Raw genomic sequence first — 22,942 nt, forward strand, 5'->3', positions numbered from 1 at the left:
TTGTTTTTAAACACTTTTTCTTTTAGATCTCAAAATTCATATTCATTGCTTCAGTAATGCTGTCTACCCATCTTAATCTTTGTCTTCTTCTGCCTTTGATCTTTTCTAGAATCCTGTCTTTCTCTACTGAACTCTGCCTTCACAATATGTGGCCAAAGCAGCTGAGTTTTTGTTTTACTATCAGGCTTTTGGGGGGAACACACTGGAATTATTTAATCTTCCTGCAGTCCATGGAATTATGAAAAGTTTTCCCTACCACCATAGCTCAAAAGCATCAATTTTTCCAGTGCATGATTTGCTTACAGTCCATCTCTTACAGCTGTATGTTATTATTAGAAAAAAACATAGTTTTGACTATGTAGACATTTGTTGACAGTGTGATGTCTTTGCTGTATAAAATCTTATTAGGATTTGCCATAACTTTCCTTCATAAAGCAAACACCTTTTACATTCATGGTTGCAGTCACCACTTGCAGAGACCTTTGAGCCTAGGAAAATGAAATCTATTACTGCCTCCACTTCTTTCCCATCTATTTTCAACGACCTTCATCAACAGGTTTTTCAGCTCTTCCTCCCTTTCAGCCATCAGAGTTATGAGAGTTATCAGAGTGGTTATGGGCTGCCAAACTATAAGAATACTTGTTTGGTACCTGTTTTATGTGTTTTGTATAATTTATTTGATATGCTCCTTTAAGTGTTTAGTTACATGATTTGTTGGTCACATGACAGATCACATGGTCTGTATGGTCATTTAAAGGTTTGTACAGCACTGGGTGTTTGTATTCGGAAGAAATCTCTGATAAAACTGAGATGAAAGTGCTTAGTTAAATTGGAAGACATTTGGAGAGCATTCTTTTTGTTTATGGTATTTGTTTTTGATTGTTTTGACCATTTATCCGAGCTTGGGTTTGCTTTTGAAATGCACCTTTACTAACTTTTCTGGATCTAATACATATTCAGGTTGTGGAACTCACAAATTACACTGCCACCATGTTCCTTGATCGCTACACCCCCCACAGTACATGTAGTATGCTGGCAGCTTTCAAAACTGCATAATAAATTTAGTACTGCTTGGAGTACAGGTACTATACTCTAATACTGGGAAAAAGACAAGCTCCTTAAGCACTTTTCTAATGTCAGAAAAGTGTGTAACAAACTTTACTTGTGTACCCCAAAGCTCTGTTAAGATCAGATCTTATGCTAGGGATGAAAGGGGGCAGTGCTGACTGGTAACAAACAGTGGCAGAAGTAAAACTGCTTTTAAAACCTGTCTGTTCTGACAATCTTATAAACAAAACGTGTGGCAGAAAAAAATGTGTGCAACAACTTTTAAGAATGCTTCATTTTCACCTGCAGCTGGTTTGACAGCATTAAAGAATTTTTCTCACTTTCAAAAGTTTTGAAAACCGGTACAACACTGTGGGATCCTGTACTTTTTTCTGTAACTGGTAGACTGTGGAGCAGATCTATGGATAAAGATCTATATACTACCAGTATATGGAGCAGATTAAGCTTCATGCACCAAAAAATGATGATGATAAACTTTTATCATGTGTTCTAAACATGGATGCCATGCCAATATTTACCACTCAAGCTTTGGTCTTGATGAGAATTTCTTGGCATCCATGTCTTAAACACATATTAAGTTGGTTATGATCAGAGCCCCATGCATATTCATCATTGTTATATAGCTTTAAAAGATGTTATGATTAAGCAGCACACACGGTAGCTACTCAAAACAGTCAACAATTGTTTTCCAGCTTCCAAAGCTGTAATACACTTTCACACACAGAAAAAATGTGACACTGTGCAGTACCTAACCATAGGTTCATAGGTTTATACTAGGATATCTGCCCTAAGGCATTTATAAGCCTAGCCCAAATTTTTGTGGCTTACGCCACCCCTTATATGAAAAAATACTGTGCCCATTAGTTTGTTGTGCCTCTGTCCAGCAGTGACACAGAGATGATTCCCGGGGTAAACCTACGATCTCCCATCCACAGGTCTAGATTTCTCTTGAACAGAGTCAGCGAGGTGCTCTGCCTCACATGGACCGGGATTTTATTCCACAGCATAGGGAGTCTCTGAGTGATAAATCTATCCCTCCAGCATGTCCTATTTATATCCGTGCTAAGGTTTAAGTCACTTGCTCTAGTGGTTTTGGTGGATTTGGATTTTTGAGGTGGAGCATGTCCATTAATTCCGGGTTGGACATGGCCTTGTATGTCAGGCACATGTCACCTCTGAGAAGACGGTATGCGACTGAATAGAGCTGGAGTTTCTTCAATCTGGCAGCATATGACAGATTTTGGAGTCCCTTTATCCTTTTGGTGAGGAACTTTGGGGTCTCTCCAATTGCTGCAGATGTCTGGTGAGATACATCCCGAATGGGGCATTGTACTCGATCATTGGTCTGATAAGTGAAGAGTACAGGGGAACAATGACCTCACTAGATCTGGATGTGAATCCCTTCATGATCAGGTGGGCAATGTAGAAGGTCTTTCTAACCACTTTAGCAATGTGAGTGTCAAAGAAAGGCCACTGTCAACCTGGGTCCCCAGGTCCCTGATAACCTCTTCTGTGCTTAGTGGATTGCCACCTATATGGTAGCTTGGGGTTACCTTGTTTTTCCCGAAGGGTATGACTATACATTTTTGGCGTTTAACTTCAGGCCATGGCTCTGGCACCAGCTATCTGTTTCTGTGAGTCCCTTCTGAAGGATATCCGTGTCTGATGCACTTTCCACTATGGCGCCCAGTTTGCAGTCGTCTGCAAACTTTGTCAGCCAAAGTCCTCCCATGCTGGCCTGTACTTCTGAGAAGTAGATGCCAAACAATAGGGGCCAAGGACCGAGCCCTGTGGGACACCACTTGTAACCGGCTTGGAGTCTGACACAGCGCCAGCAACTCTAACCCTGTGGGTTCTGTCCTTAAGCCAGTTTGCAACCCATCTTGTGACATATGGGTTTACATTTAAGCTGGTAAGTTTTTCTACAATACCCGAGTGGGGTATTGTGTCGAAAGCCTTTGCAAGGTCAAGGTAGGCTGTATGGACTGCCTTTCCCTCATCAATGGCCTTGGTGACTGTTTCAAGAAGTCGACCAAGTTCAAAAGGCATGATCTTCCCTTGACAAAGCCAAACTGGGTCGGGTCCAATGTCTGCAAGTCCCTATATCTTTGTTTATGAGCTCCATTATGATCCTCTCCATAGCTTTGCAGACTAGACTTGTTAAGCTTATGGGGCGGTAATTACCAGGGTCCGTGAGGCGCCGCCTTTGTGGAGTGGGACCACAGTTGCCGTCGCCACTCCTTGGGCATGTATCCTGTGGTAAGGCTGAGATTAAACAGCTGCCTTATGTGCGGGTTAATTCCTCATTTAGCTCGTGTAGCACACAGCCGGGGACACCATCCGGTCCCATTGATGCTGTGTTTTTAGCTTTAGAGAGAGCAGCTTTCACCTGCGCATTTGAGATGTCCGGGAGGCTACACTCGGCTGGGATAGTTATCTCTCCTTTAGGGGAGAGGGGGTGAAGTTTGCACTGAACCTGTCTGCCAGTATGTTGGCAATGTCTGTGGGTTCAGTGATTTTGTATCATTTTGGACTAATTCTGAGCATATCTGGGAGTTTCCACCCAGGTTCCTAACATAGCTGAAAAAGGCCTTATGATTGTCCTTTGAATCCATGGCAATTTTTCTCTCAAAATTGGCCTTAGTTGATTTTATGAGTGCTCGTATTTTTTACTAATAATGATCAGGGGTGACTTCCCTTTTATGGATTTTGTTCTATCATGTAATAGCTTTCTCCTCTTATTGTAAAGTTTGTTAATGGCTGGGGTCCACCAGACTGGACGTTTGCCCTTTGTGGAAAGAGTCTTGGTTTTATTTGGGATTGCCTGATCCATGCAGTCCTGGAGGTGTTCATAGAAGGCATTTGTAAGGGCTTCCGCAGCTTGGGTTGTGGTTTCCTCTGGCTCAGGGGCCTTGAAGGATACTACACCAGTCTTGAGTAGTGTGAAGTTTGCTTTAGAGAAGTTCTTCACTATGGTCTTTTGTTTGGGGTGGGGGCGGGATGTGGATTTCGAGTGAGATTAGTTTATGATCAGATCTCACCAATGAGGGATATACTTCGGTGTGGAGCATTTTGTCCCCATGTGTGTGACAATGAGATCTAGTATATTTTCTCCTCTCGTGGGAACAGTGACTAGCTGTTCCATGGCATTTGAATTTATGAACTCCAGGAACCGTTGGGCTAGAAAGTTAGGGCTTGAGTAATGTTCCCAGTCTATATTCGGGTAGTTGAAGTCACCCAATATGATGGTGTTTGGAGATACACTTATACCCTCCAGTGTCTTCAGGAAGGCTGTGTGGGGTTCCTGAGTTTGAGAGGGTGGCCTGTAGCATGCTACAATTTGTAGAGCAGTTTTGCCTATGGTTAGTTGCACCTGGATGGTTTCCAAAGCTTCATGCGTTGCCACCAACCTGGAGGTGTGGGTATCCTTTATGAATATGGATACACCCCTCCTTTTGTGGTGTGGTCCGGGTTTTGGGGCGGAACGCATGATATGAGGTAAAACCTAATAGTGCCGGGTGCTCTCAGGAGCCTTGAACCAGGTTTCAGTTACAGCACAGACATCGATGTTCTCCATACTGAGAAGGGCCTCCAGTGCGTGCATTTTGAGATTTAGACTTCTGGCATTGAGCAGCATTACCCTCAGTTTCTTCCCATTTTTGTTTTCTAGGGTGGTAGGTTTAGAATTTGAGCCTTGCCTAAAAGGCACTATGGGGTGGCAAGAGCCTTAGCCAATATCCGGAATCCCAGGGGTGACAGGTGCAAGCCGTCCCTTAAGCAGCGTGGCTTGTCAAGCATGTCATCCCAGGCAGACAGACACTGGATCCCCTTTGAATGACACCAGACATTAAGCCAATTGTTAAAGCTGATCATCTTGTCTCTATATTGTGGCATCATTCTTGGTGAAGGAAGGATACTGCTCAGGGTTAGGGTCATACCTGCCTGGGCTACATAATCAGAGAGCTCCTCTATGTCTCTTTTCATGTAGTCCAGGGAGGTGCGTCTCAGGTCGTTCACACCAGCATGGACAATGACTGTGTCATATTTGTACTTGCCGTGGAGTGACCCGAGTGCTTGTGTTATGTGGCGGATTCTAGCGCCCGATAGGCAGCTTACTGTGACCCTCTCCTTGTTCAGCCTGGTGAGTGGGACGTCAGTGTGTCTGACTATGGAGTCACCTATGACAAGTATGTTTGGTGTTGTATTTGGCCTTAAGGGCTGTGACTGCTTTGCACACTGCTTTTGTGGTTTATGTGTTGCTTGTGGGGTGTCTTGAGGTAGCAGTTGTTTGGGTGTCTGCTTTGGAGGCCTCTGCTGTTTAGGTAAATTTTACTCAGAGCCTCCGAGTATGTCTTTGTGTGTTTATGTGTTTGATTCAGTGGAGTGGTAGCATTATGTGAGGCTGGTTTTGTGGTGTGTGTAGTTGCCTTCTCCTCCTGTCTGGTCTTGCCAGTCCTGAGTTGAGAGAGCTCAGCCTCCAGTTTGGCTAAATAGCTGCATCTCTCAAGTATTTGTGTTATGTGGGAGGAGGAGAGGGTTGTCTGTGTACATGAGGCAGTTATAACATTGCCTCAAGATTCCCAGATTCACCAGCTGGACCAAGAGGAGATTGACAACTGACCTTTGGACATGCTAGAATAATATTGGGAAATCCTTAATTGAAAACAAGGGCCAGTGGGGAGTGAGGGTGTAGTGCTTTTAATTTTTAGTGCTGACTTATATAATTGCTTTAGTGAGCAAGTGCCAGGTAACTTGAGTGCAATGTGTTACAAGTAACTAAATGCAAAAACAACAAACAGTAACTTTCTTTCAAGTGAAACAAGGAAATAAGTACAGTAAGCAATGCAGATATCACTAGTGATCCACAGAAGTGCTGAGAAGTTGCGTATTAGGTGGAGTTAGCTTCCAGGAAATAACAAGCAAACAAACAACAAGCATATAAACAAAGCTAGATTCAGCAGGCCTGGATCTAGTCTATGCTAGAGCAAACAAGGTGAACCAATTTCAGTAAGATACAGTTCAAATATTCAGGCACTATAAACCTCTAACCAGAAATTCCCAGCTCAGAAGGGCAGAGTCCAGCCTCTTCTCCCACAAGAGTGCAGACCACGAACCTTCTTAATGTAAAATAACTGGCCTGAAGCCCAAGTGCCTAAACCAGAACTAATACACTTGGACACTGGGCTCTCAATCAGCAGTTCCCAACTTAGAAGGATGAAAGCTACCTGTCCTGCCACCACAGTGCTTGCCACAAACCTTCCTAATGTAAAACAACTGGTCTGAAGCCCAAGTGCTTAATCCAAAAGACTTGAATGATAGCTACACTTTAATCAAGTTACAACCAAGCAGTAATAAATACCATTGAATACTTTAGAGAATGTCTGGATTAGTGCTCAAGTTACACAAACAAAGCTAGATCCAGCAGGCCCGAATCCAGTCTATGCCACAGCAAACAAGGCACACCAACTTCAGTAAGAGACAGTTCAGATATGCATGCACTATAAGCCTTTAACCAGAAATTCCCAGCTCAGAAGGGCAGAGTCCAGCCTCTCCTCCCACAAGAGTGCAGACCACGAACCCTCTTAATGTAAAATAACTGGCTTGAAAGCCCAAGTGCTTAAACCAGAATTAATACACTTTTAGAATAACAGACACTGAGCCCTCAATCAGCAGTTCTCAACGTAGAAGGATGTAAGCTACCTGTTCTGCCACAACAGTGCAGACCACAAACCCTCCCAGTGCAAAACAACTAACTGGTCCGAAGCCCAAGTGTTTAAACCAAAAGGCTTAGAATGAGTTACACCAAGCAGTAATAAATACAACTGAGTAGTTTGTAAAGTTTCTGGCTGTCTGTGTAGCAACATTAAATGCATTACAGCTTTCAACACTTTGTGTTCCTATACAATTTTTTATACTGGGGCAGCCGAAACTCCACGCACAACAAAAAGTTATGATCAGGTTTTGTGATAATATTCTCTGCTGATGGCAGAAAGCTAAAGCTCTTGAGCTTCAGGATTTAATTAAATATCTTATCTTTGAAGCCATTTTGCTTGTCATACATAATATTAAATACAGCTAAGAAAGATACATTTCAAAAATTTACCACTTGAAAACCCAATTCAGTTTAGAGGACAGTTGGAATTAGGAAAATATCTCCCTGCCATTGTACAATAAAATCTTATCTTAAAACTGGAATCAAGTAAATAAATAGAATATGTAATATCCAAGGACTGAATAGATTTTTATGTGTATTACGGAGTAGATGCACTCAAATTTCTCATTCGTGGCTCTGTCTCTTTTGATATGACTTATACAACCCTACTTTAAGACACAATCATACCTAACCCCTGCTACAGATATATTATGTACAAATCTATTCAGAACCACACACCTTTGCACATAAACTGACTGCTGCTACTGTTGCTGTAGAGACGTGATTACACAGATGCAGAAACAAACAAGTGTAGCCCGTAGTTTCTGCATTACAGCCCAACACAGATTTGTAAAACAGCATGTTCTTGATACGAGTCAGAGAGGGCAAATCTCACATGGGATGCAAATGAGAACCTTACGTGAGAATGGGTAATACCATAGATATGGCTCAATAATGAAACAGGGCCCTATATAAATCATGATTCAATGTACCATATGCAGTGTATTGTAATATGCCATTAATGCAACCACACATTGTTATACATAAAAATACTGCAACTGCTACACACAAATCAACAAAATTATTTTGGCAAAGGAAATGTGCCCCTCACATGCACATTAGTGAAACAAAATCTGATGCTTTCCATTTTTCCTCAATTGTGTGCCTTGGAAAAAGTATTTAAAAACATATCTGATAAAGCAAGAGCTAACAAACAAGCTTAAAAACTACACAACTTTGCCTAAAGATACATGACCCTTTAGGTATCAGCAAAAAATTACACAAATAAATGCAGTGCTTCCTCAAATGTAGCAATACTTTTCCTGAACTTTGCTGTCTATACTTGTGTAGTACTATAGCCCTCAGGATTTGCAGAGTGCACATGTCTCTTTGGAACTGTGTAGCAAAATACAGGCGTGAACGCATGCAAACACACATACCTACACACACACACACACACACACACACACACACACACACACACACACACACACACACACACACTCTTCACCAGTGTGGGTCCCAACTGCTAGGACATATCATCCTTTAGATGATGTGAAGACCCCTATGTATGTGCATAATGAGCATCTGTGTGTGTGTGTGTGTGTGTGTGTGTGTGTGTGTGTGTGTGTGTGTGTGTGTGTGTGTGTGTGTGTGTGTGCATATTTGACAAGTCAGTAAGTTACATTTCCTCATTCCATCCATTGATATGGGTATAGACCTCCTGGTGACAAGTGTGTTATTTATTTATTTAGCTATCTATCTATCTATCTATTTGGGATTTCTTTACTGGGAAAGTCTGACTGGATCATGAGGTACCATTTTCAGCAGAGGCCTGAGGAGAAAAGCTCCAGATATAAATGGTTAACAGAATGGAAAACTAGACAGACATAATAAAGTCATAATATTCAAGCAAGAAATTTGAAAAAAACTATGCATTAATTTGTCAGAATAAAAACTCAACAGACATAATCAAGACATTGTGTTGAAGCATAAATTATAATGGAAAGCCTGATAATAGGAAGATGCACCATTATTTACATAACAGATTATCATAATGATTATTAATATTCTAGATGTCATGAAATATGGTAACAGATTATATTCATGAATGTGTAGGACAGTACATGTAGAGAGGGGTAGGGTGTGATAGAGGGGATAGTAGGAATAGATGTGGGAAAAGGTATGAGTATAACCTCAAGGGAGTATGTGTAGAGGAAGGGAGGGTAGGCAGTGGGGATAGAGAGAGTAGAGGTAGAAAAATGTATAAGAGTGCCTCAGCCTGAGCCCATATAGGAGCAAATCCAAGCATTGTTGAAGTATTTTTTTTTTTGTAGAGGTTTGGATGAAGTGCAGGTTATTAGCAGTTTAAGTTAAAGGAAGGGAGCTCCAAAGTTTTACCACAGAGCAGGAGTAAAGGCTTAGGCGTGGAGTTTTTTTCGGTTTATCAGTTGTAAGGAGATGTTTGTCTTCAGATCCAAGATGTTTATTTGGGATGTAAAAGTTGATTAATGGTCTAACAGCAGGACAAGTTAGTGGGCTGTGGCTGATTTTGTGTACTGGAGGTGGAGTTCAAGTCATTTTAGGGAATGTAGGGCTTTCCAGTAATGGGTTATAGAGGGGTTGCTTTAGGGTGTTAGAGGTTAGAGAGTGTTAAATAGTTACAATACACAATGTGTTTCCATATCAACCCTGTCAAAAAATGTAAAGTTCAGTGTTAACTGCACCTTTTGTGTGCAGAACACAGAGTATATTAAACTCTGCACTTTTCATGTATTGTTCTCACTTACTGCTATCCCTAACTATGCTTTGTGATGCACCTTCACATTATTATGTCCTCTAATCTCAGTAGTCACAGCACTATATCTTTGCAGGGCTCCCAGTCTCCTGTGGTTTACATCTTCCTCTCCATCAGCATTCAGTCTCTACCCCATACCATCTGTACACTGGTTGCTCTGTGCCATCCAAATACCTGTGTGGTGCACTGGGTGAATACAGTGTTGTGCAACTCTTTATAAGTGGCACATTTGTCGGTACTGTGCCCAAGATGCAAGATGACCCTGTTTTTCATCTGGTATTTACTTCGGTGGTGTCAGTATGAATTTAGCCTGCCCAGTTTAAATTTTGAGACTGTTACTATAATTTCTATGCTAAATATAGGAAGGAAAAAACAGTTGAACATTCTACACAAAGTAGAAAAAAATTATGGTGTAGCAAAGATTTTTCTGTGTGTGTGTGTATATATATATATATATATATATATATATATATATATATATATATATATATTACAGCTGAAATAAATACTCCATACCTTTGCATGAAAAAATGGAAAAAAAAAATCAAACAATAAAAAATGCAGTTTGTAAGTTACCCTTCATTTTTCTCATTAAGCTTTTCGATATACTGTGCCACAATGTCGACCACTTCCGTTTCACTAAGCTGTAAATTTCCTGACACATTGCACCTCAGATCATTCCAATCTGAACGTAGTTGTTCAAAGTCGATTGAGTCAACACTAAATGTCCTCTGCCAGTTGACTGAATCATCCAGCCAATCCAGCTGAAGCTCTGGGTCTTCATAGCTATAATCGGAAAGATCTCCAGCATTGAATACTGCTTCTGCTTTCTGTGACTCGGTCACTTCAGAGGTCTTTAAGTAAGATGTCATATTGATCTTATCAGCTGAGGAGGGCTGTGATGAAATATTCTCATATGTTTCTGTCTGCAAGGGCATTACAGTAAGCTCAAGGCCTTCTTGAGTAAACACCTCTCTAGTTGGCTGCTGCAGTTTACCAGGCAGTTTATTTTCTGTTGTACTTTTTTCCTCAATTCTCTGCAAATAATCATGTTGTCTTAGTTTCTTGTCCACCACACTCTTAATATTACTAACCTGTTCCTTTCTGTGAACTGCATCATTCATAATATTGTTCCAGGGAATCTTATTAGTAATCCATGAGGCCAAGTTTTTACGAGCAATGGGATTAAGGGAGCGACTTGCGCTTAGCTTTAAACTTAAGTGCACCGGATTAAATTGCCTATTTTGCTGATACAGGTACACACCAGGGAAAATTTCCTTTGGATGCTTCTGTGTTTGCTTAACTTTGTTAGAGTGCAGTCTTGTTATATATACCTTCTTTTGGGGCTTCTGTGAGCCTTGTAAAGATTTATCCATTTGTGTGACCCTGGCATGGGCAGAGTTGCTTAATGTCTTCTTTGTTCTAATAGGAAACACTGGGATAGAGACATGAGACTGCTGACTGAGAGGACCATCCTTATTTTTTTGAGGCACCAGGGCAACATTTTTGCTTTGTCTGTCGATGTCACTGTGGATCCAGCTAAGAGATTTACCATGAACCACTGTCTCTTTAAAATCTACAGTTTCTTTGTTACCACCCAAAGTGTCCACTGTGTTCACGGTGAACTTCTCATTATAGATGTCTGCCACATCCCGCTCATCTGTCATGTTTTCTTCCTGGAAATGCCTGAACCGCCTCTGGAATGAGTAATCATCAGCATCATCTCCATAGTCCTCTCCATTACCTGCCACTGTTTTCCACTCACTAATGTTAGAAGAAGGTTTGCTACTCATAATGTTTTCTTTTTCCCCTTCAATAACTTGGTCTTCTTTTGACTTTGGCTTGGCATCATCACCCATATCATCTTCAAGAAAATCTAAATGAAAAATAATAAATTGTTAACAGTGTTCATCATGATGTAATAACAGGGGCAGACAACTAGCAAAAGAGTTACAGAATGTGAACACTTATGAAGCCTATTCTGATAATGCCATATCTGTGCATGAAAGCAAGAAAGCATGCATAGTAAGTTATTATAGCACCATTTTTATGACTGTGGTACACAAAAGGATTTATTAAAATGTTATGAATGAAAGACCAACAGTATGCACAGAATAGCACATGCAGACACTTAACGTGTCTAGAATGCGTAGCGTTCACCAATCAGGCCTACAAATTACAGGCAGCTGTTGCATTTGATATATAGCATTAGCTTCAGATACTCCACTGGTTCACAGGATACTGTCATAATCAAGGACCTGCCCACTTTCTGCTGCTTGAGTTCCAAAACAGCACTTATAAATGTCCTGCTGTCACAAAGTGCACAAGTATTCTTTGGATTGTGAGTGTTATCAGCAAATTTGCCTTGAAATTGAGTAATGTAGCACCTAGTTCTTATGACAACTGATGTCATGCCTGGAAAACAATGACATTAAAGTTTGTATGTACATTGGTAGGATAGGTCATTCTTTCGATGGGTTGAAAAACCTTCTAAAAAATATGATATAGATGCTAATCATTTGGGGCATATAGTGGAAGTAGAAATCCCAAAAACACTTAGCACTTATGTGATGCAATGTTGTTTATTGGACAAACATTTTTTTGACCTTACTCAAGATTTGGGGCCAACAGGAGTTATGTTACTGGAGTTATGTTACTGCTGTTAAATACACTGCTTAAATATTTATTGTTCCTTTGACTAATAAGTACATTATTTCTTTTCTACTGGCTAAAAAAAAATAAAAATAATAAAAAAAGGCACTTGCTGAATGCCAGTGTGGAAAAGAGAAAAAAATATGCAACTTGGATATTTAATATAACAATACACCTGAGAGAGTTACACAGTGTGAGTGTGAGTCCTGCCAGAAAAACTTAAAGTCCTGCATGTTAAGATAAACCCAGGATTCATTTAGCAAAGAAGACAACAGCTCAAGAGACCTGTCACTTAATGAGAAAATAACCCACAATACAAAAGATGTATAAGAAGATTTGTTAAATCAAAGAAAGGTAAACAAGAACTCATCTTTTGCTTAGAATATTCAACATATTTAGAAGAAACACAATGTACACCTATGACACTTCTTCTCATTTAGGTTCTCAGCATAGCTGCAAAATTAGAAAAATAGTATCTGATTGGATACAGTCAGAGCCAAAACATGCCATGTTTTACTTTATAAGAATGTGACTACTGCACAGAGATGCTGTATGAGGCAAATCAAAATGCTTTAGCCTTCAGATTGCTGTACCATTCATAGAATCCCTTACTGTTATTAAAATGTCCTTCCTAAATGATGACGTGATGATAGTGATGATGATTTTGCTCTGTGGTGGCGTACAGCTAGTGTTGCTGGTAATGCTGTAATAAAAAATTATCACTGTTTTTGCAACTCTGTAGTCAGTCAGATGCTTTAAATTGATAAAAAAATTAAGGCAACTGTGTATTTTGGGAATGATGTCACTAACTGTAGACCATATATGTTTTCTATATTTTTCCTCACACTGCTGCATATTACCAGTTATATGAGCCATCCAGTGTTGTTTAATGATTTATTGTGCAACTGCTTGGTAGGACAAGATTTACTTTGATTTATATTTTTTTCCTTTGTGTTTTTTTAACTGTTTGCTGGTAGAAAGAGATAGATCATCAACTATCTTTATCCTTCCAAAGGGGCCAAGTCAGTTATAAATTCATACAGACTGTTGAAAGGACATTCCAGAGCTCTTCTAAATTTGTCCTGTGTTGTTTTGCGATTTATTGTGCAAATGCTTGGTAGGAGAAGATTTATTTTGACTTGTATATTTTATTTTTTTACCTCTGATTTTTACTTTATATTGGAAGAAGTGGAAAGATTGCAGACAGGCAAACTTCTAAAAGGGCCCAGTCAGCTATAAATTCAAGTAGATTCTAGATAGAACAATCCAGAGCTTATCAGAAATCATCCAGAATTGTTTTGTGATTTATTCTGTAACTGCTTGCTAGGAGATGTATTATTATTTATATTTCTATTTATTTATTTTTTACTTCTGCTTTTATCTCATATAATGTAGTATGACTGTGAGTGATAGACAAGCTATTATTCAGAATTTAAAGAATGTCCAATGTGACAGGCACATCTGATACAGGAAGTCAGAACAACTATTGATGAATTACTTCCCTATGTCGGAGGTTATCTTAGAGTACTTAATTTAGTATTTATTTGCATATTGCCTACATGACATCCTCATACAAGTTGCTTTAAATTTCTAATTGTTTTAGTTCTGTGAATTCTGCAGTTATTGATTTTTTCTGACAAATTCATTACTAACTGTTTCTAGCTGTGTATGGATTCTTTAAATGAGAATGTCATTAGCGATTTGCTATCTTGTCCAGTGTATTTAATGCTGTGTATATATAAAAGCAACACCTGAGAATAATGGAGACTTGTGCTCCTCGTGTCAAATGTTGGATGATTTGCTTCCTATTATTGACTGTAAATCTAGACTTCCTGAAGATGATAATACTTGTGCAAATGGCACATCTTAGAAAGCTGCTGCTATATATATATATATATATATATATATATATATATTAATGACTGAGCTGATGAGATAAATAATAGTAGGCAAAGTACAAATACATGTCATTTAGGTAAGGAAGTGGCCTAATGGTCACTCAACCACTATTAAATATGATTCTAAAGATGACAACTTTGAAATTCTGTTTACAAATATCTAGCAATCTGAGGATTCAGAGCAGCCAAAAGAAAATAACAAAAAAAGAAAGAAAAGTGCACAACAAATAAATAACAAATAAAAGAAATTGATGAATGTCCACAATGCACAGAGAACATATATATAATGTGTGTGTGTGTGTGTGTGTGTGTGTGTGTGTGTGTATGTATATATATATATATATATATATATATATATATACACATACACACATATATATATATATATATATATATATATATATATATGTGTGTGTGTTTACCTTCAAAATGTTGATTGCACATACTCGAATGTGCACATCGCTGATAAATTTATGCAAAATCCATACTGCCGAATTTTCAGAATGCCAAAATAAAGCCAAACGGTGACATTTCCAACCTCTCCACACTTAAAAATAAGGGCTACCATAGGTCAAAAAGGGGGCAAAATTTTGCAATTCCGAATAGCTGTGCTTGAGTTTTTCAAAAGTTGGAGTTTGGACTTTGTGTAAGTGGATTCGATGATGTGCCATATAACATTTGAATGGTAAACCATATATATATATATATATCTATATATATATATATATATATATATATATATATATGTGTGTGTGTGTGTGTGTGTGTGTGTGTGTGTATATATGTGCATATATATATGTATATGTATATATATATATATATATATATATATATATATATATGGGTTTACTGCTTTTCATCGAATACCACGTATTCGAAAAAGAGCAGTAGACTTCTCAGTTATGTGAAAGTGCACTTATTCGAAAGTGCACTTTCGCGAACTCAGCTTCTACGAACGGATTGCACCACAGTAGAGGACAGCAGGAAAACATGCTATGTCCTCCACTGTGGTGCGGTAGTTACGGACCTCAGGGTTAGGGCGCAGGTCATGGTAAGGGTATAGCTAGTAGGGCTATCCCCTTACCATGACCCACGCCCTAATCCTAAGTTCTGTGACTACTGCATCAGAGTGGAGCATAGCCTGTCCTCCACTGTGGTGCGGTAGTCACGGACCTTAGGGTTAGGGCACGGGTCATGGTAAGGGGCCACAGTGGAGGATAGCCTGTCCTCAACTGTGGTGTGGTAGTCATGGAGCTTAGGGTTAGGGCACGGGTCATGGTAAGGGTATAGGCCTACTAGCTATCCCCTTACCATGACCTGTGCCCTAACCCTAAGGTCCGTAACTACTGCACTAAAGTCAGTAATAGCCCGTTCGCTGAAGCAGGTTTCACAAAAGTGCACTTCTGCGTAACCCAGGGTCTACTGTGTGAGTTTGAAGTGTATTTTCGAACTTATACAGTAGACTCATATGTATATATATATATATATATATATATATATATATATATATATATATATATATATATATATATATAGGGTCTATATTAAAACAATGAACGGAATAAATTTCGAACACTCCGATGAGCGAAAACTCATGATAGATATCGCTGTTGTGGGGGACTGTGCCTCCCCCTTAAAAATATGCTCCAACTCCGAAATTGCACTGCAGTGAGGAAAGGGCAAATTTTCCGATCTTCACTGTACCGCAATCTCACAATATCGATGTCGATCATATGCGTTTTCGCTCATTGCAGAACTCAAAACTTATTCCGTTCATTGTTTTAACATAGACCCTATATATACAGTATATGTGTGTGTGTGTGTGTGTGTAGAGACACACACACACACACACACACACACACACACACACACACACACACACACACATTAAAAACTGCAAGCCAAGCTAGAGTTTTCACTGTGTGATACCTTAAACCTACTGTAATAGAGGCCCATGGGATATATAGAAATAACCTCTTAAGGAAGTCAAGTGTTTCAGTTTTATGGCTTCTGAATGTTCATGAATTTTTCCTTTATCAGTCTTTATGGAAGACTGGTATGGACATGCATGTTTCAGCTATTATGACCTTATCAGCACAACATTAGTGGAATGTATGACTATACTCTAGAAACACAGGGTCCTTATATCCAGCTGATGTCCATAACCATTAAGGTATCTGCAGATATATATAAATATATAATTTAACTTCAGTTTGTCGACGAACATGAATGTCAACATCCTGAAGGTAAAAAAAAGTAAACCACTCTACATCAAAAATGGTAATGCTGATGTTCTAGTACGTATTTGCTAAAGTTGTTTCTCCTCACATGCAAATATTACTTTAAAAAAAAAAAAAACATAAATGGCATCTATTCACGTGTGAGGCTATGCCACTCCACATGGCCTGCTAATTATATATACTAACTCTGACATCGCACAATCCCATGGAAAAGAGAATATTTTCCTACCTGGGGACTGTCGATCTTGCACATTTGCCAATTATCTGTATAGTTGACCACATGTGGTCAATTAAACAGATGTCAACCAAGTAGAACCCATATATACATACATAAGCATATATATATATATATATATATATATATATATATATATGTATACACACACACACACACACACACACACACAAAATATATATATATATATATATATATATATATATATATATATATATATATATATGGGTCTACTGTTTTTGGTCGAAGTTTCAGTACTTCGAACTTTACTTGTACGAACCCACTTGTTCAAAGTACTGAAACTTTGAAAACTGACTACGGAGATCACAATACAGCGCAGGATGGGAATATTCTCTTTTCCTCGCTATAGTGTGATCTCGAAGTTGGTATATTTAAGTAGGGGGGTGTGGAGGGCATAGCACAGCCTCCTCACATCGGGGGTGCAGGGGGGCTTGCCCCCCCTGCAAAAGCATGTTTTTATTTTTTTTATTTGTGAGGCAATCGGGCACCTAGACTTCAGCAAAAGTGCACTTTCGCTGAAGTGGGGTTATACTTTTCATTTTTGGTTAAGTGACCCTATATATATATATATATATATATATATATATATATAGATATAAAATACTGAAATTACAGGGAATGATAACATTGCTTTAATTACGAAACATTTAGTCTACACAACATAACATTTTTAAACAGAGAAGGTAGAAAAAAGAGCCATAGGGCAGACTGAAAAGAAGAAATGCAATGCAAGAAAAAAGTGTTGAAAGGCTGACGTTGAGACCAAGGTTCAGGTTGTGGAATTACAAGGACTTTAAGACTAATGGTGGTGAAAATTATTCTTTTGTAACAGCTGGAAGATCAGGCTTTTCTGAACTACAAGTGGAAACTTCTTCAATCAGGCTATAAATTATGTTCTAGTAATTAGAAATTCAATTATTAAAGGAACTAATACCCATATCTGCAAAGAGGATAATGAACACTGATTATTGTTATGTCTGCCAGGAACAGAAATTCAACTGACTGTTAATAGGGAATTTTGAGCCCTTTTAGATAACATAACTTGTACAGGTAATATGACATACTTTTCACAAATGACATAAAGAAAAAAGAGACAGGTTAGTATGAATGAAAACAATTTTTGGGCTAAGTGCCTACATGAAAAAAGCAATCTTTTTTTTAAATTTTGGGCACACATGTATTATGAGAGGGATGACTCCACTTGTCAAGACAAGGGAAGATAGTTGTTTGCAGCAAATGTGTTACAGTACTTGGCTAACATAAAACAGGATTTTGCCAAGTCAGAAATTTAACAGATGACAGATAGTAAAATTTAATGTATGTGCTGGTTGTTAATGCAAGGAGTATTAGTAGTAATATTTTTTTTTAAAATGAAAAGGTGGTGCATTCACATAATACTGATGTTGTTACTGTTAGTGATATGTGGTTAAAGAACAACAGGGGGGATTCATAAAGGCTACTGCACGGTATACACCTCAGTGTAAACATTCTGAATTCACAGACAGCTTTAACTCAGTGCTTTTGCATGAAGAAGTGCAGCACCACATTTAGCTGTTTCTGTGGCTCTGCTACATGCTAATGAGGGATTCAGGGGGAAGGTGTATGCTAATTAGCCATGTGCTCTCTCCTACAACTTCCATCAGGAAGGCATCTATGTGCCAAGTGATTAATAAAGTTGCTCAGACTCAGACTGTAGATTAGCACAGCTGCTTGTTCTACCTTGTAGTAGTAAATACAGCCAAAAGGCCATGTTCATCTATCATGGTAGACGTAAGTACTAGGAGGTTAAGTGACAGGTTTAGAAAATGTGTGCATGAGAGACTGTATGTATCAGTATATTTATATTTGAGTATGCTTCTGCCTGGAAGGTAGCAATAGGGGTGAATTAGAGGGTTAAGTTAGGTAGGAGTGTGTGTGTGTGTGTGTGTGTGTGTGTGTGTGTGTGTGTGTGTGTGTGTGTGTGTGTATGTGTGTGTGTGTGTGTGGACTGGGGTGCCTGTCATTCTTCCACATACTCCTATACTAATGAGCAGAGCTTACAGCATTGGGTGGGGGAAACAGTAGACATCATGGATAACTCTTTTAAAAGTCATGCCTGAGTGGTACTTAGCCAATGGGATGGAGGGTGGTAGGAACACTATACACAAGTGATAACTCTTAAAAGATGTGGTTGAGTGGCACTTAAACAAAAATTGGATGGGGGTTGGAGAATCACTAGACACCAAGGATAACTTTTTGGACATTTAGTGGCTTAACTCATTACATCTGAGTGAGGCCTCCAGGTACATCTGCAGTTAACTCCTACTGATGTCTCAAGGAGTCAAATATTGCTTGTTCATATTTGCATCAATAATTCCCAAACCAGCTATAGACAATATTTTAAAAGATTTCTCCTTAAAGGTTACACAATGGCAACCTCAACTGCATTAATATTTGACCTCTGTCTAGCGCAGGCAAATAGATATTAATTGCTGTTTTTATCACACTAATTTATATAGATATAATTTTCACATTTTTCTAAATATCTCAACAACCAAGTAACACAGACAGAACTCCTTAGCCTCATACAAAAGCTCTCATCTAGATGAATAAAATGCTGCTGACTGTATGTGTGTAACTTGAGTGGTTGTTGAGATATTGTAAGTTGTTTGCAAGATATTACAAATGTAATAGTTACTATGTTTACTGTGACTTATAAAATTCAGTTTAAGACCTAGAACCTAAAGAATACTACCACTATAAAAATAGATTGTGCTGAAGGGTTTGCCATTTATACTTTCATAACCACTATGATTCCAGAGATATAAACATTTGTTTGAAATGTGAGGACATCATTTAATTCTGACAAAAGGCTTAGGCTGCACCTATTGGAAGTTACAGTGCAAACTTGCTGAGGTACATTAGAGTGAATGAGTTAATAGCACTTAAATGTAATGGGGATTGTGGGAAACTACTGGACACCAGGGATAACAGACAAGTACTAAAGGATATGACATATCATGCTATAATGCCTTTTATTAATGAATGACTGAAAACCTCGATGATTTATGAGAACAGGTGTGTGTGTGTGTGTGTGTGTGTGTGTGTGCCTCTGCTTTCATGATGCGATCATCATTGCTGTTAACTGCTTCAGAAAGTGCTGATCTGGACTTTGTGGTAGTTAATTCAATTCAGCAACATACAAGTTAGCCCATGATGAGGTCTTTGCTGATTGCAGTTAATGTGCCTCTGAATCACAAATCACTGCTGGCCTCTGAGCCCACACTGAAGATCTCAATCTATCCACAGGAACGATTGTAAACCAGTCCTGTCAAGATATAATTATATTTTCTGTAACAGGCATTTTATCAAAAAAATAGGTGATGTTGTGACAGGGATTAAAGTTTTTTATGAGACCAGTGACCATGACATCTTTTAATGAAAACATCAATAGTGTACAATGTGTAACCGTGAGAATAAAGACAGCCTTGGAACAGATTACAATTGCACAGACCACCAAAGTCAATTGCTGATGACCTAGAGGAATTCATATATTTCTTGGATGAAACATATGAGGGAAAATAATAGTAGAAGCAAACTTAAATTTACTAGAATCAGAGTGGAATAGTATTGACTCTACAAAGTTAGTAAGAAAATGATTTACTATGCATGTACAGGAGTAACAAACCTAACAGGAATGGAACATAAATGGATATTGTTTGTCTTCCTAAGGAGGTGATTGTTGCTTCATGTCACATTTTACTGGATTTATATCATAATACTGGAAACTCAAAATATTGAAACCCAAAATGTTGAAAACCCAAACTATTGAAAACCTACTTAATGGAGGGAGCATACCTCCTGCAACCAATGTATATACTAATTCCAGGACTGCACAAACACAGGGGAAAGGGTCTTTTTCCTATGGGGGAGGCAAGAGCCCTAAAGAACAATGTTAGGAAACACATATAAAATGACTGGTAAGATCCATACCCAGGCAACACCAAAATAACCCAAGTAAGAAAAGGGGGCTGGAGGGAGGGGTGGTTACTGCAATGGTGATCTTTTATAACATCTACTGTTATGGCAAGTTTATTACACAACTACTTGATCTGTAGCACACTTTGCAGTACTCTAAGCTATATGGGTAGATTTCCATAGCTTAGAGAAGAAAGAAAAAGGGAGGAGTCTAAAAACAAAGCCATCAGGAGTCCCTGTAGAATGGTCCTAGCAAAGCCTGATCTGGACAAAGAAAAAGAATCCAGTTTGTAGTGCTTTGGAGAAATACATACAGAAGACCAATTTGCTGCCTTGAGAATACTTCGAGTCCACCTTTTCCAGGAAGTCACCACAGAAGCCAATGCCCTTGCAGAATGAGCTGAATCTAGACTTCATATTCCCTGGTAGAAGTCTGGGACTGATTGCAAAATATCACAAACTATTCCTTGTCTCTAACAGACATCCGAGAAATACTATCCTATAAGACAGAATAAGAAATTATTTCTCTAGTTTCACTTGAAATCCCAGAGTGAGAAAAAAAAGTCTTTTTACTTAAGAAAGAGATTCCTGACATATTATCAAGAAGGCAAGAAAAATAAGACAGCCATCTAAGTTTGGAAATTGTGAATGTCCTGTAACTTGCAATGGGCTAGCACAGAAGACAGACTCTATATAAACACTCTTGGATCTGTTCATAGGTTCATAGGTAGGTACTAGGCTATTGGCCCTAGGGCCTATATAAGCCTTGCCAAAAAGGTACCCTGGCTTTCGCCACCCAAGAAAATTATTTTCCTGTACCCCCATTGAGCAGATCCACAGAAGTGATCCCCGGGGTGAATTTCCTATTTCCCATCCAATCATCAAGATTTTTCTTGAAGAGTGCTAATGAGGAGCTTTGTTTGATATAGATAGGTAGTTTGTTCCAGAGTATGGGAAGTTTCTGGGACAGGAATCTATCCCTCCAGCATGTTCTGTTCATTGTGGTGACAAGGTTTAGGTCCCCAGACTGTGTGTGTGAGAGTGTGAGATGGACTGGGATTTCTTTAAGTGGGGCATGTCCAACAGCTCTGGGTTTGACATAGCTTTGTATGAAATCCCAAATGGTAAAGCAGAAAACTGGAAATGTAAATCTAGAACTAGACACAGAAAATCTTAAAAAGTGTCTCAAATTGTTGAGAACTAGAATGTGATGGTAAGCATCTTTTAAATCCAGAGCTACTATAAAATTGTGCGGTGTAATGAGAAGTGACAGAGACTGTATTGATATAATTTGAATTTTGCAATCTTGATGTGAATCTTTAGGAATAAAAGGTCTAGGACAGGTCTTCATTTTCAATCTTTCTTGCTTTGGCACCACTAATATTCTTGAATAAAAACCTTCCCCTATCTGATCTGGCAGAACAGGATCTATAAAGCCCTGAGATAACATTTTATTTATTTATTTATTCATTTATTTATTTGCCTTTGTTTAATGGGAAAGTCTGACTTGGTAATACTCATTTTCAGCGTAGGCCCAGGAAGAAAAGCTCCATTTACTTACATTGCATTACATTATGTTCCAGTCAAACACAAAGTAGTTACATTTCTATCTGCATTTATACACAAACAGTAGTTATATTCATACGTTATAAGATTTTGCAGAGGTGAAAGTTACTAAAGAGAAACCATGTGAGCAACAGGGTGGATTGTAAAGGCAGCAGTTATGTATAAAAATTGTTCTGTCATTTCAGTAAGAGGCTGAGAATGTTATGTTCAAAGACAATATTTGATTCCATATAGGAGGAAACAGTGAGGATGGATTCAATGGATGTAGAGGAATCCCATGGAATGGAGGATAGGAATCTCACTGACATTTGTAGCCTTTTTAACTGATTCTCAGAACCCTACTATCCAAGATCATGTGGTGCCACAAAGGAGTTAAAACCTACACTTTGGGAATGCTTTATTGGGTTGTCAGGATGAGGAGAGGGAAGGCTAGATGGAACATATAGTTAATCTGCTTTCAGACTGTCCTTTGTTTAGGGAGGAGCCTGCCTTCTTTTTTGAACCATATTATTATTGTTTACTGAAGCTTTCTTTGCCTGTGCTTTGCCTCAATTATACATGCTGTTTCAAATAAAAGGAACATGTACTTGAAGGGAAGTTTTGATAATATTTTGCAACACGGTTGGGGTGAAAAATTTGGCTAAACCACACTTAATTTGCTTTCTCCTTTCATCAAATCGTTTAAGGGCAAATAATACCTCTTATTCCAGGTAAGTATTCAGGAGCTCAGCTTTGACATCCTCTGGTAAATTCTGAGACAGTAACTAGACAAGTCTTCTCTTCAGTTCATGAAACAGCATCATCAGTGCCATAAGAATATTTTACACAGTGTTTGATTACCTGAGGCACAGAAGA

General features: G+C 38.7%; 1 protein-coding gene across 1 annotated transcript in view; it reads right to left on the bottom strand.

The window, feature by feature from the left end:
* The window catches only part of B4GALNT4 (beta-1,4-N-acetyl-galactosaminyltransferase 4), a 1,859,522-nt gene that overhangs the window by 356,445 nt on the left and 1,480,135 nt on the right, over positions 1-22,942 (bottom strand). The window contains exon 13 of the mRNA XM_044082670.1: positions 10,095-11,394. Coding sequence (XP_043938605.1) covers positions 10,095-11,394 — 1,300 coding nt within the window. The remainder of the gene's footprint in view (positions 1-10,094; positions 11,395-22,942) is intronic.

The sequence above is a fragment of the Protopterus annectens genome, chromosome 9.part0 (assembly GCF_019279795.1).
Source record: "Protopterus annectens isolate FY-2018-M chromosome 9.part0, PAN1.0, whole genome shotgun sequence".
NCBI classification, from domain to species: Eukaryota; Metazoa; Chordata; order Ceratodontiformes; family Protopteridae; genus Protopterus; species Protopterus annectens.